This window comes from Ctenocephalides felis, unplaced genomic scaffold, assembly GCF_003426905.1.
Source record: "Ctenocephalides felis isolate EL2017-DRISC unplaced genomic scaffold, ASM342690v1 CF-g0.4_SCAFFOLD_01886, whole genome shotgun sequence".
NCBI lineage: Eukaryota > Metazoa > Arthropoda > Insecta > Siphonaptera > Pulicidae > Ctenocephalides > Ctenocephalides felis.
The window spans coordinates 134,051,826-134,066,755 of NW_020538040.1; the positions used below are offsets into that span (position 1 = coordinate 134,051,826).

At 28.7% G+C, this 14,930-nt stretch overlaps 1 protein-coding gene across 1 annotated transcript in view; it reads left to right on the forward strand.

The window, feature by feature from the left end:
- The window catches only part of LOC113375578 (trypsin-1-like), a gene marked incomplete in the record, with an annotated part of 382,748 nt that overhangs the window by 226,813 nt on the left and 141,005 nt on the right, over nt 1-14,930 (forward strand). The window contains 1 exon segment of the mRNA XM_026615510.1: nt 529-620. Coding sequence (XP_026471295.1) covers nt 529-620 — 92 coding nt within the window.

Below are 14,930 nucleotides of genomic sequence, written 5' to 3' on the forward strand. Positions count from 1 at the left end.
ATACATAAGTCGATTGTCTACACATTGAATTTCAAGCAACTTTTGTTCAGATAAAATGCCGCTTATTTTTAGTTTATATCGATTATTTAACAAGTGAAATTATTTTTGATCACAATATTACAAAATTGGCAACGACTATGTTTTTGCTTTTTGGACAAAACGAGTATATAATTTATGTAACAAGAGTAATTTTGGCAAAAGTTTTTGTAGCGAGATACGATGTTAGTATTTCGTAAAAGTATTCGTAAATGATTCGGTGTTAATTTAGCTGAATAAATCCATTTAACATTTTAGCTTATACTTACATAAATATGTCTAACAGTTTAGTTGTATTTTGCTAATCCATATTTAGCTAAACTTTTCCAAAGTTTTAATACAAAAATATTCTTACTCAGTTTCTCTTGTAGTTGTAAAACCCAACGCTTGTCATTAAGTTATGATCTTGGTCTAGTCTTTAGTATTTTAATTTTTACCATTTTACCCATTGAAATTTTTATTTATTGTACTAACCTGACATGAATCTTTCAGGCCAACTCCTGGATATCCGGCGCACAACATGTTGTCCGTTATCATTTTTGCCGAATAATTGGTTAATCTGCACTCATCGTTACTTATCACAGGTACCTATAATAGGTTTTATTAATATTTTCATTTTGTGGATGTTAAATAAGACATTGAAGTCTTGCTTATCAAAAATAAATTATAACAAAAAAAAATTGTGGATGTAGACTTTCTAATAGATTGACTTCATATTTTTTAACAATATTATATACTTTAGTTTGGCAGAAATAGGGAACACTTTTAACATCCACATTTTTTAGAAAATCCTAATCAGATTTCTGAAATCCAAAATTTATTTTGAACTATTATTTTCGGTGAACAGGAATTTGTGTTATTTACACAAAAACTTATATGTATATATATGGTATACATATATAGATCTACATGCAATATAATATATAAAAAATTCAATTTTTTTATACCTCGACTTCTTGCAAAATGCACGACGGTTTGCCATCTTCTTTCAAGGTACCCCAGCCCGTCGCCGTAGCCCTCGTTCCAACGTACAAATTATCTAATAGATAAACATATTATTTAATTTGATGGAGATTTTTTTATTTGCTTAATGATCTAACTACGTAAGACTTCGAAGACAATGGTTTAATGGACAAAGTAGAAATAATTAATCTAAAAACTACGCCTAGTGATACGTAGAAATTTTACAGTGATGATAGTATAATTGCTTAAAAATGAAAAAGATTAAATTGATTTTTACCTACTTAGATATTTTAGACTTACTTATTAGTACACTTGAAATATTTATTTTGATATTTTTTTTAAATATTATAAAATATCATGTCATAAAATAATAACCTTGGCTTTTCGGATCAAGGCTCTTAGGCTGTTCAGTCAACATGTTTTGACTGACCATGCCCTGAGTAGATACATCATTTCTGATGGAAAGAATTAAATGAATAATTAAATTGTATTTTATGAATTCTTCTTCTTAACATCTTTCTATCAAACAGTTTTTAATTTCTTCATATTAAATGTAATAAAAATATCGAAAGATGCTCGCCCATAAATATCAAGAATTTTACGATTGATCAATATATGTGATAATCTGTTTTGAACGTCTGGAAGGTCTGTAAATATATTTGTTCAAAATTACATCGTGCTCATATAATACAACGTGTTCTAATGATCAATCCTGGTCTCCTGGATTTGTGCAATTAATGGTGTGATCTAATCTTATAGACCAGGGTATTGGCTTGAGAAATGTATCTAGAAGATATATATATATATATATATATATATATATATATATACATTTGATTCGTTCAAAATGTATTGATTACCTAGTAGAGACTTCGGAAATAGTTTAATCCAGGGACTCTGTATAAGATTTAGTGGATGTCATATAAGATTCTGGTACACAAATAGACTATTTGTGGTATTAATATCCAGTGTCAATAATGGATAATATTATAATAGTTAAAATTAGATATGTTATACTATACCAGTCTTATGAAGTGGTAATTAATTGTTTTTGAAAAGAATTATTCGAGGTTTTGAAAAAGTCAAAGATTGAAAAACCGCCAACTGCCTGATTTTATTAATCTAATGAAACAGTATCTGATAATATACGAAAAATGGTACATCATGTTTTGAAGTTTCATGAATTAAAAATATTTTCTTAATCAATTGCATGAAAAATGCAAAACTTTCTTTAAGCGTTTGGTGTCAAATTGATCGCAATTAAGAGAGCTCTAGAGGTGACGATAAATGACAAGTTTTCGAAAACAGTTATTTATACTGGCAAATTCCACAATTTTATAAGAAGTAATATATTATGAAATCTAATCTGAATTATCTGAAGGAGGAACTATTAAAATCGTATGCATTAGAGCACATTTTGGCACATTTTTAACTTAGGCACCACAGGAAATGAAATAAAAGACAGAAGAGCGAAATCGGCAGTTGCTGATGCATTAAGAATGCCACATTCATGGTCCATAAACAAGCAACAAAAAACTTAGGTTCTATATATTTATAAAGAATCTTTTTTTTTATTCTCGAAATAATATATTTATTCAAATATACCTGGACTTGTTGGAAGACAAATCGGCCTGATGAAGTCTGTGATAGGAACTCTGTCGTTTAGTCGGAGCAGAGCAATATCATTGTCGAAATTAAGAAAGCTGAATTCTTGGGCTATGGCTCTCAGCACGAATCTCGTTTCTGGTCTCTTTGTATCGTTGCATCTATCGTGTTCTCCAAATGTCACTTTTATCATGAACCACATAAACCTGTTGACAAAAATACAGGTTTCAGTCTATTTTACGATCCATAAACGTGGAGAGGATCTTACTCGTAAAACATAAGAGGAATATGCTGGTTAATTGACTAAGATGATTATCTTTGTAAAAGATTCAGCAAGACATCACACATATGATATACAAAACGTATAAACACAAATTCCATGTTATATTTAAAACATATTATTCATTATTATTAAAAAAAACTATGAACATATAACAGTAAAAGAACAAAGTGCTTACAAAGTTGTGGTGTGTAAGTAAAGGGCATAAATAATATATCTCAATGCATAGATATAGCATTAATGAACTATATGCATATTAAGTAACATAATTTTATTAATTTCTCGTAGGGCAAGTTATTGTAATCGCAAAAAAATCGAAAATGAAAATTTTTATATATCTTTACGGTTCAAAGGTTTCTGAACATTTTGGCATACCTTAGCAAAAATGGATGTATGTGAAAAATGAATACAATTTTTGTCGACGATTTTGAGAATACGGATCAACCGATTTGAATGATCAAAAAAGACACTCGATTTCTATTGATAAGGAAACGTGCTGATTAGTTTTTGGCTAAGGCTGTTCTGAAGATACTGGGCAAAAAATGCCAAAAATAGTAATTCAATTTTTGAGAGAACGGAGCGTCCGATTTGAAGGATTCAAAAAACATTTTTTTTTCAATTTTGGTATCAAACGATTGAGAATTATTTGAAACGTCGACAAAACATTGTATTTTGTGGAAAACAAAATGCTGCTTCAGAAAGTTGATAAAATAAAATTAAATAGGAATTGATACATCGAGAATTTTGATGGACAATTTATTTTATATCAGGTTTATAGGAAGATTCTTGTTGAGTCTCCTTTTAGCAAATGAGCCACTTGTGGATAACTAGTGAATTTTTTCATGATGTTTAATACAGCTCTATTTGATTCATACTAAACATGAAATTCACTTGAAAAAAGATGTTGAGGCAACATAATACAGAATTTAAACCTGTTTTGATAATTAGGCAAACGTCTCGAAATGCTTGCAACTTTAACACTATTTATTAAAGTTTGAGCTAAAAATTGTAGTGTAGTGCGGTCATATTTATATCAATATATCTTTACTTGATAGTTATAAATATTTTATTTTATAAATGATGAATTTATTCCTGAAATCTGGGCCACCATTACCATTTGGCACACAATTCACAAAAGCACAATGCCATAATTTGGGGGCATGCCATCTCATATTCACGAACGTCACATTTCCGAACAATGTTCCGTTTGTATTTGTCGCCCATTGTGAATCAACGGAGGAATTTCAAATATTTCACACATGATATGAATCGATAATACGACAACGAGCAATCAGCAAAGTTATATTTTGAGAAAACATATTCTTAATATTGATAATAAAAATTTACAAGAGCCATGGTATTGTGTATATTGGCGTGTGCCGATTTTGTTTTGCGACGAACCGTGGATTGAGACAAAAATCTTTCTGATTTCTAAAAACAATTTATGGGCATGGTAAAAAAAGTGGGTATGTTTACACTACTGTTATAAGCAAGTGTTATGTAAATTAGATTAGAAACAAATTAAAACTAAAATCCTACATTAAAGTATTTCTAAAATTTTCAACTGAAATGTTTTCGCTGTCACTGGAAATCAATCAATACCATTTCTATTTCATATGTTTGAAAAAAAACTAATAAAAATAATATCTGTAGTCGTATTAATTATAGTGCACAATTACACGATTGGATGTTTTAAATATACGGCCCATTAGTCAAAATTTTATTGCATTTTTAAAATTCAATCACTTTTCGTAAGGCTATAATATTAACTTCCCGTAGGGTAAGTTATTGTAATGGGCCGAAAATCTGAATTGAAAATTTTTACATTTCTCGACGTTTTGAAGGTTTCTGAACATTTTGGCATACTTCAGAAAAAATGGATGTGTGTGTGTGTGTATGTATGTATGGATACAATTTTTGCCCACGTTTTCGGGCGTACGGATCAACCGATTTGAATGGTTCAAAAAACATTCGATTCCTATTGATAAGGAGATGTGCTGATTAGTTTTTGGCAAAGGCAGGTCCAGCAGTTACGGAGATAAGGAGCAAAGAGTGCAGAAAATAGAAATCGAGTTTTTGAGAGAACGGAACATCCGATTTGAAAGATCTAAAAAACATTCAATTAGTAATGATTGGGAGAACGGGTTATTAGTTTTTCGCAAAGGCAGGCCTAGCCATTTTGTAGATACAGAGCAAAATGTACAAAAAATGGCAGTTTTTGAGAGAACTAAGCGTCTGATTCAATTGGTTCAAAGAACTTTCTGCTTGTCTTAACAAAATAATTGATTTTGGAAAAAAAATTTTTGTTTCAATTTTTTTTTTTTTAATTTTTTGTATATCGAAAATAATTCAGATTTTATTTTTAACTCTGACTATAGTTCTAATATACTTTAAACGAATAATTTTAACTCTGCAATTCAGTTTATATAATTTTATAATTTATATATATATTCTATAATTTAAAAACATTCAGTATTCCTCGAACATTTCCTTACGGTACGGGAAGTTCCAGCAATTTGCCTTAAGGCACGATGCCACCCACCCCACTAGTTTATTTAATTATTCATAAGCAAGTTGTAATCAATAATACTAAATATTATTTCAGACTCTTGTCAAGCTTATTCATAATTAATACTTAAAGGAAAGTAATTTTATAATATTTATGGTATTTTTTGTTGCTCATATCAATTTTGTAAATAAGACATTAAAGTCTTGATTAACAAAAATAAATTGTAACAAAAAAAAAAATAATAATATTTATGGAAGCTGCGCGATTTTTGCTTCTGAAAAAAAGGGCTGAAAAAGAGCATTCGAACATGAAATACAATGTTCATCATCAAGTTCTTCATATTAAAGCTTGTTAGACCACCAGTCAAGCCCAAAATTCTTGCACAAGGTTGAAAGTATTTTAAGATGTTCGCCCTGTTGAGTTTTATGAAGAACACTAAAAAGTTTTATTTTAACATTTAACAATGAAGAAACGGCCGAATGATATATAATGAACGGAAAATTTCAAAATCGGTGTTCATATCAGGATTTTTTGAGAAAACGCGGATTTTTTTTTTTGCACTTTTTTGCTAAAACTAATAATCGCATACTTGTTGTATCTTGATATCAATTATACATACACATACTTGTTGTATCTTGAGGTCACTCTTAGTCTCAAACGATTCAAAATGACGAATAAAATAAAATTAGCAAGTCGTATATTCTGGGAAAACCTAAACTTATTTGCGATATTAATAATTCAACAACGTAATAAAGAATAAAATTCTGTAATATTTATGTATTAATTTCAGAGATATCCGAATATTTATCCGACGTGATCACTGAGGTGATCTATCTTTAAGCAAGTAATAGTTATTATTAGAAGAAATTGAACAAAAAATCTTACTTTTACTTTTTAAAAGCATATATTATGTTATTGTAGGGCGTTGACTCGATGCAATAATGGGAAGTTGTTCGAGCAAATATACCTCATATTTCTCCCTTTGGACCATATCTCAAAATCGCTACCGTAAATTGGCACAGCCGTACCCAGTCTGCTAATAAAACTAATTATAGTGTGGATCAGATGCATAACTTTAATTTGTGTTTACCTGCAATATATTTGCAAAATTTCGATACGAATAAATGAATTAATAGATGAGCTTTTAAACATTTGAAGTTTTTAAAAAAACTATCGTTTGTTATTTTGCTGTAAGTTGAACATTAGTAGTTATTTACAAGCAATTAGTTTTGTTTTATGTGATATGTATTTTTTGTGACATGTATTTTTTGTATTTTTTGGATGAAATTTAAACAGATAAATAAAAATCTAACTTAACTGAAACAAAATACGGAAAAGAAAATGAAAGGAATTTCAATACAAGAAAACAAAAGATTTTACAAAGACTTTTTGTTTAAAAAATATGTTTTTTAATTATTATATTATAATTCATAATCTTTGTTCAAATGATTATGCTGTGTTGTGTTACATATTTTTGACAATAAAAGTCGTTATAAACCAATTTCATGTTTATAGCTGTTGTTTTGTTAACCTATTATTATGCCTGTCACAACCATCCTGGGGGTATGGATTGTTGTGATACTAGCCCGTTTCTTTTGATTTGATTTTATGACTTATCAATCGAATTTAAGGGCAGTATTTCATTAGTTCCACTTACATTTAGACAAATGTTCAAATTACCATTTAATTTAATTTTCTCTCAGCTAACTGGTGAATTAACAAAATTATTGCTGATCAAAAAACGTGGCACAATCGTACCCAGTCTCGCCAATAAGTAATTGTAAATAAAATCATGGAAGAAAAAACTTCTAAACATTACATTGATTACTATAAGAGACAAAAATGCATTCTTAGAAGCTTAAATATTTAATAATTTTATTTTTTATTATATTGTTAACTAATGCATCGCATCAGTCGAAGTAAATTATGGAAACAAGATATGTTTATACTAAAATTTTCACTTTCAAATTGCAGTGGGGTGCATGGCATCGTGCCGTAATTAAAAATCTTGGTACGGAACCCAAAAAAATTTACACAAACTGTATACACATTATTAAAATGACATTTTTTTCACCTTATTTTCATTAAGAGTCCATAACCACTAGACCTGCCTAAAAATTTAATCAGTTCTTCATATTTTCAATACAAGTACAGTGTTTTTTAAATTATTAAAATCGGACGCTTCGTTCTCTTCAAAACTGAGTTACCGTTTTTGGCACTTTTTCCTCGTATCTTCGAAACGGCTAGACCTGTCTTCCCCAAAAACTAATCAGCACGTCTTCTTATCAACATGAATCTAATGCTTTTTGAATTATTCAAATCGATTGATCGGTGTTCCCGAAAACGTCGACAAAAATTTGTATCCGCACACATACACACATGCTCGCACACATACACACACATCAATTTTTTCTAATGTATGCCAAAATATTTAGAAACCTTCGAAACGTAAAGATATATGAAAATTTTCATTTTCGATTTTTTTGAGATTACTATCCCCTACGGGAAGTTAAAAGTACAACACGTATTAATTTTATGCATCTGATCCACCCTGGTTTCACTGTGATCTTTGATTATATTTTGGGTAAGTTTAGGGAAATTTCAGAAAGCAGGAAGTTATCTAACTTTCCGGTCAGATGAACATTTCATCTACTACGTCTCTTACCCTTTGACGCAATGTGCGGCAGTGAGGACGTATCGGTCGTTGATGAGCATGCCGCCGCAATAGAAGCGGTTGAAGTAGCTCAGCCGGGCCATCCAGGGGAACTCGTTCACGCCGGCCGCCTGGCCGCCCACGATACGCGACGCGTCGTTGCGCTCGCCGCAGCCTGCAACCGGGATATAAATGATTTAGGGAAATACATGTGATATGAATGGTTTTTATGAGTTTGATGATGATGTTACTTTGTTGTGAATAAAAATCAAAACGCAGTATCAAAATGAGAATATACTGTGAAATTCATAACTTAGTTCGCGGATTAATTTGACTCTCTTAACTTACAATAAATGAAATAATTGTTACCGTACAACAAATTAATTTTCAATTTGCATTGAGTAGAAGCGTACCTTGAAAATTATCATCTTATGAATATATCATTAATATAACAAATCATGGCATTATGAAGAAATAAAAAAAAAATAATGAAAATAATGGAACTTAAATATATATATATATATATATATATATATATATATATATATACTAGCTAATCCGGCATATGTTGTTTTATCATATAAGGTATATGTAAACAATTTCTAGAATATCCAAAAATTGTCATTTTAAATGTAAAAGTTGATATTTTGAGTTTCTAACACCATTTACGATCCGTTTAATCATGTTTTTGTGTAAATAAAACTAAAAATAAAACTACTTACTACAATTAAATAATATTTATCTAGAACATCCTATCAAATTTGTCAAAACATAATCTGTCAAAACCATTTGACATTTGACGTATGAGCCGCAGTCGATTGTGCGATTTTGAATTACGCTTCTTAAAAAAAATTAAATAAAAAATGTCGTTTTTAGGCGTTTTGAAATAAATTTTTTATCTTTCCCACAACCTCTGAATTAGCACGAATATTTCAAGTCTAAGACTGGCTAAATCGGTTCAGCGATTTTCGAGTTTTAACGAATCTAGCATAATATCGAGCTCAATTTATATATATATATATATATATATATATATATATATATATATTATACTTCCGGTCCTACCTTGGATGCAATGCATGCGAAAAATGCTGGCGCACGCCTTAGGGGGCGCCAACGCGAGATTCGGAAATTAAGTTTATAATATATTATTTATATATTTTTTAAATATAAAATCAACAATACTTAAGATTATAATAAATAATCTAACTCAACTATGGATGCGGAAACACAAAAAGCATATTTAGTTTGCAATGAGATATCAGTAGAAACAATTAACCGATTAATAACTCTGCAAATTAGTAAATTATTGTTCTGCTTATTGCCTAATCTACTTATTTAATTTTTCTTCGTTTGAAGTTAACTTGGAATAGAAAAAGAAATTATCTAGTGCTCAATTCCGTGAGCGCAAACCTGCGAAAGATTAAATTAATTGTTGGGCATTATTGACGAAAAATTGCGAACTGATTTAATTGAAACGGAACTTATTGACAAAATAGATGCAAATTATACAATTAAAACATATGCAATTATAGATACAAACGGGTTATGGAAATAGAGAAAATATGAATGATGGAAGCAAAATTTACTTTGGAACAAAAATCGTTGAGCTTTTTTTTATGCCATTGAGTGTTGCCCATACTCTAAATTTAATTATTAACTATGCAGACATAATACTGATACAAATATAATTAGTTTATTTTTCAATATAGTAATTTTTTATATGTAATTTTTTATATGTAAAAATATGTATTTTTTTGCACCTTTTACTAATCGAATTATAAACGAAGAATACAATACTTTTAAAATTCGTTAAAAATTTAACATGAACCCTTAAATACCTCGGTATGGTATTGGGTAGACAATTGAATTGGAAATCACATATAGTGACAAAAAGACAACACATGAAAAACATGAGAAGATACCTGCATTAGTTAATGGTTGATTAGTAGAAAATCTATACTATCAGTTTATGATAAAATTCTAATACATAAATCAATATGTAAACCGATATGGACCTACAGTATTCAATTGTGGGGATCCAGTAAAAAAACAACATAAACGTGATACAGTGCGTCCAAAATAAACCTTTGTGACAAATAGTGGGAGCACCTAGATACACGCCAAATTGGTTAATTTACCAGGATATTAATATCATACAGTTGCAGAGCAATGTGCAACTGCAGAGGAAATAACTAAAATCTCAAGAAAAACAAAGCAAAACTTGAAGGGCATTTCAACCATATAGCAGCCAAGTTCTATCACCACCAACCATGAATTTAGACTAAAAAGTAATTAAAAGTATAATAGTAATTAGAAAGCAGTACTAACAATAAGATAAATTTAGTATCTAATCATTACATATATTTGAGTTATTACTTGACTAATAGTTACTGTTGGGTATTCTTGTTTATACCCAAACCATTCACTAAATGTCATTTATGACAGCTTGTGAATTAATACTGGAAATAAAAAATTCTAACTCTGCTGATGAATATTTCTGGCAAAATATCAGATCGTGGTTATATACGGTGTTATCCTTGTGAAAATGTGCCCATGAAATTCATATTTTGCATTGATTGAATATTGTACCTATTATATTATAAAATCTTTTTAAAATTGAAATTAAGACATTGGATTTGTTTTCTCCTAGCTGTCCACATAGGCGGTATAGAAAGTGATACTGATGACAAATTTTGGGAAAAGAGTAAAAAACCATTTCTATAATTATGAATTAACAGAGAATTATGCTGTACATAGTAAGATGATTGTTTGTTTGATACGTATCATGCGTTGTGATGTAGTTCATTTAGCTTAGACATTATTATTACTATGAAAATAGCCCTACTTTATAAGTAATTTTTAGTGTATATATATATATATATATATATATATATACATATATATACAGGGCCGGTCCTGCCTTGCATGCGATGCATGCAAAAAATGCGGGCGCAAGCCTTAGGGGGCGCCAAAACAAGTTTCGGAAATTAAATTTGTAATATAATATTTATATTTTTTTATATAAAATCTAGAATTATTTATTTAAAGTCTAGAATACTTAATAAATTATAATAAATAATTTAACTTAACTAGGGATTCGAAGACACAAAAAGCATATTTATTTTGCAATGTGATATCAGTAGAAACAATTAGTAGGCGATTAATTACTCTGCCAATTAGTAAATAACAGCTCAGTTTATTGCTTAATCTACTTATTCAATTGTTTTTTTTTTGTTTGAAGTTACGGGGGAATCGAAAAAGAAATTATCTAGTGTTCAATCCCGTAAGCGCACCCCTGCGAAAGGTTAAATTAATTTTTGGGCATTATTGACGAAAAATTGCAAGCTGATTTAGTTTGAACAAATTATAATCGGGAAAATGAAAAATGAAGAGTCAGTGCTTAGAAAAATGTCTGTTTATTCCGAAAAATTGAATTGTAACTTTTGCTTTTGTTGCAAATGTTTTGCATCTGTTGAACAAATATGAAAAATGGAAACAAAATTTACTTTGTAACGAAAATCTTAAGGCTTGTTTTATACCTAGTGATGTCCATACTCTAAATTTAATAATTATTAACTATACAGAAATAATACATATCAAATATAATGAGTTTTTTTTTTCAATATTGTTCAAGAAATGTGTAATTTCTTTGCATTTTTTACTGATTTTTGAACACTACTTCTAAAATACGTCAAAAATTTAACTTTAAAACAACAAGCTGATACTCTGAATATGACGGCTCTTAAGATATCAATAAGGAGAAGATTTCGACGCAATTTTGGATATTGTGAATGATGAAAAATTAAATTAAATTAAAATTTAAAAAATCCAACATGAAATACGAGTGTTATGTTTGAAAATTAAATGCTAGTTTTTTTAAATATTAATATTGCACATACGCTAAAAATAATTGAAAATTTCAAAATACTTGATTATAACCAACCCCCGAATCGCCTCGATTTTTAAATAAATTTAAAATCAATATATTTTATACGCTTTTAGATTATATCTCATTTTTTGTGCACTAAATCCAGAATAATTAAAAATTAATTTATTTATTTCACTTAATATTTTTGTTAAATTAAAGTTATAGAATTTAAGAAATGCATTTCAGAAATAGTATTTATTATTTTGATATCAAGTTCTTCATATCAAAATAATAAATACTATTTCTGAAATGCATTTCTTAAATTCTATAACTTTAATTTAACAAAAATATTAATTCTTTTGCTATGGTAGTCGAACTTACATCCTTAACCAATTTACTACATATTGAATATTACTAGAATGTGAAACTACGACAGAGATTGTTTTATTTATTGATATCGATAATAATAAATAAATTTAAAATCAATATATTTTATACCCTTCTAAATTATACAAATATGTTATATAAATATGAGAATATTTATATAATTTTAGTGATGAACTGTTAAAACGGTGAAAATTAATAGGGGGGGGCGCTAGAAAAAAAGTTACGTGCCCTGTATATATATATATATATATATATATATATATATATATATATATTAATATATTGATTTGTGTATATTGACAGTTTTTTTTAACTATATTCGTACTAGAGATGAGATTTTTTACTGGCTATATACCATTGAAAGAAGTCATTTACGGACAAGGATTATCGTGTACAGAATATAGAATACAAAATTGCATTATTTTGGGACTTTTTATACCTAGGAAGTCATAAAATTGTCTGTAAGACGAGAAATCGATCGCTTCTTTCCATGCAAATCTTTGCATTAGTAAAAAATATCAAACAAATGTCTGTACGTGTTAAGCGATTTAGTATCAGTTTAGGGAAATCGGATATGACAAATCCTGTGAGACAACTCTTCCCGGATTCGCTCTGAAGGAGGAGTTGTATCGGAGTGATACTTCCGGAGTGAGTTACCCATCTCTAATTCGTACCACATTTTTTTTTTACTTTTTTCTGTTGAATTCTTTTTTAATTGAACATTTTAAACATTTTTAAATTATACATAATTTGTTATGAGTGTTCTTTTTTTTGTTTGTAATTTTATTTAGGTATTAACTGTTTGTATATTGGTTAAATTTTCGCAACTCGCCAAAAGTCGAATATCGCCTTCAGTATTTGTTTTTGTATTTGTATTTGTTTTGCAAAGGCATATATCATAATACAGTAACCGGCGACTCGGTACAATCGGAAGAGTTTTATGGTATCCATTCTGTTAGAGGTCAGGGACCTCCTCGAATCTACATCAGAATTATTAAACTGTGTTAGTTCTGAATAAATTAATAAATGATTCGATAATTTATGTTAAACTTACGGCAAATGTGCGATGTGTTAAATGAGAATTCAGATCAATAACTCACTTTGCATATTTTTTACCAAAAATAACAAAACTTCTCGAAATATATATGTTCAAAAAAAATGTTGGCGTAGTTTTAAGATTGTTTCTAAAGGTATCATTAATATATATATATATATATATATATATATACATATATATACAAACATACATATGGTTTCTAGGATTGTGTAATTCAGTGTCAAACATCCGTGTTTAAATTAAAATACTCGTAAGTTAGAATTAACTTTAATTAATGCAGCATAAGTTTCTACTTTAATAAAATAAAGCAAAAAAAGTTATTTACATTATACAGGTAAAATACCGAACAGCGATCAGTACTCAAGAGTGAATTAACTACGTAGCTTTATTATAGATGGCAACCCAAAAAGTTGTCTTATTTCTATATGATGGATTCTATTAGTACAATTTCTGTGTGTTAAGGGCTATTTTCACATGGAAATATATTGCTATATTCATTTCCAAGTGAAAACTGAAATTACTACTGCTTGACATCTGTCTGCCCGAGACAAATATTGCACCTGAGATCTCTAATTGAAATTCCATAGCTAATCCACGGGAAAACCCAAACAAAATTGAATTAATATATGTTAAAATGAAATTAAAAATATACAACTGAAATTAAAGTTATTTTGAAGGTAACGAAAGTGATATAAAAACGCATGATAGAGAAATCAAAATGTAGTGAGTTAACCATACAAAAAATTTTAATATGAAATATTCTTACAAAAAATAATGTACTGAATGTACCTAACATAGTCATAGTATTAACAAATATTGAACGAAATCTTATTAATAAACTTAAAGAGCAACGTCTAATATGTATAATTATTTTTAGTGTCTATGTGTGTGTGCGGATACATTTTTTGGTGGACGATTTCGAGGGCGGTTATTGATGAGGAGACTTTTGCAAAGTCTTTGGCAAAGGCAAAGGTAATTTTTGTACTTTGAATAGCAATCAGAAGTTTCGATATTCTATAATCTGCTGAGATGATTATTTTTACGAATGCCTATTAAACGTCAAAAAAAGGCTGTAGTTTTCTGTTGTGAATATTTAGATAATAGAAATAATAATAGAAAAAAATTAAGACAGTTTGCTTCGAAAGCAGCAAAATCAATAATTACATAAAAAATTGTTTTCATATGCTTGTGGTACCAAATAAGTCTGATATGGAGTTCAGACTATGAAAAACTCATACAAAATTATTTTTTTATTTAATCAAAAGTGAAAAATATGACATATTTAATATGGAAGTTTTCATATGCATATACCTCTTTATCTATGATATAAATATTCGTATATTTTGGTATTGTTTCCTTTTTTTCATGCAGTTATCTATAATATTTTTGTATAATTTTTATTTATTTGTTCTAGAGCCTCATTTAATCATTAATATTTTAAATTGTTGTGGGGATTCAAATTTCAGATCACGTTTGAAGTTTAAAAATGATTATTTTTTCTCTTGACAGCTTTTAACAATGTCATTAGTTGTAGACGTTCGAATAAATATGAAAAAATTAAATTTCTTT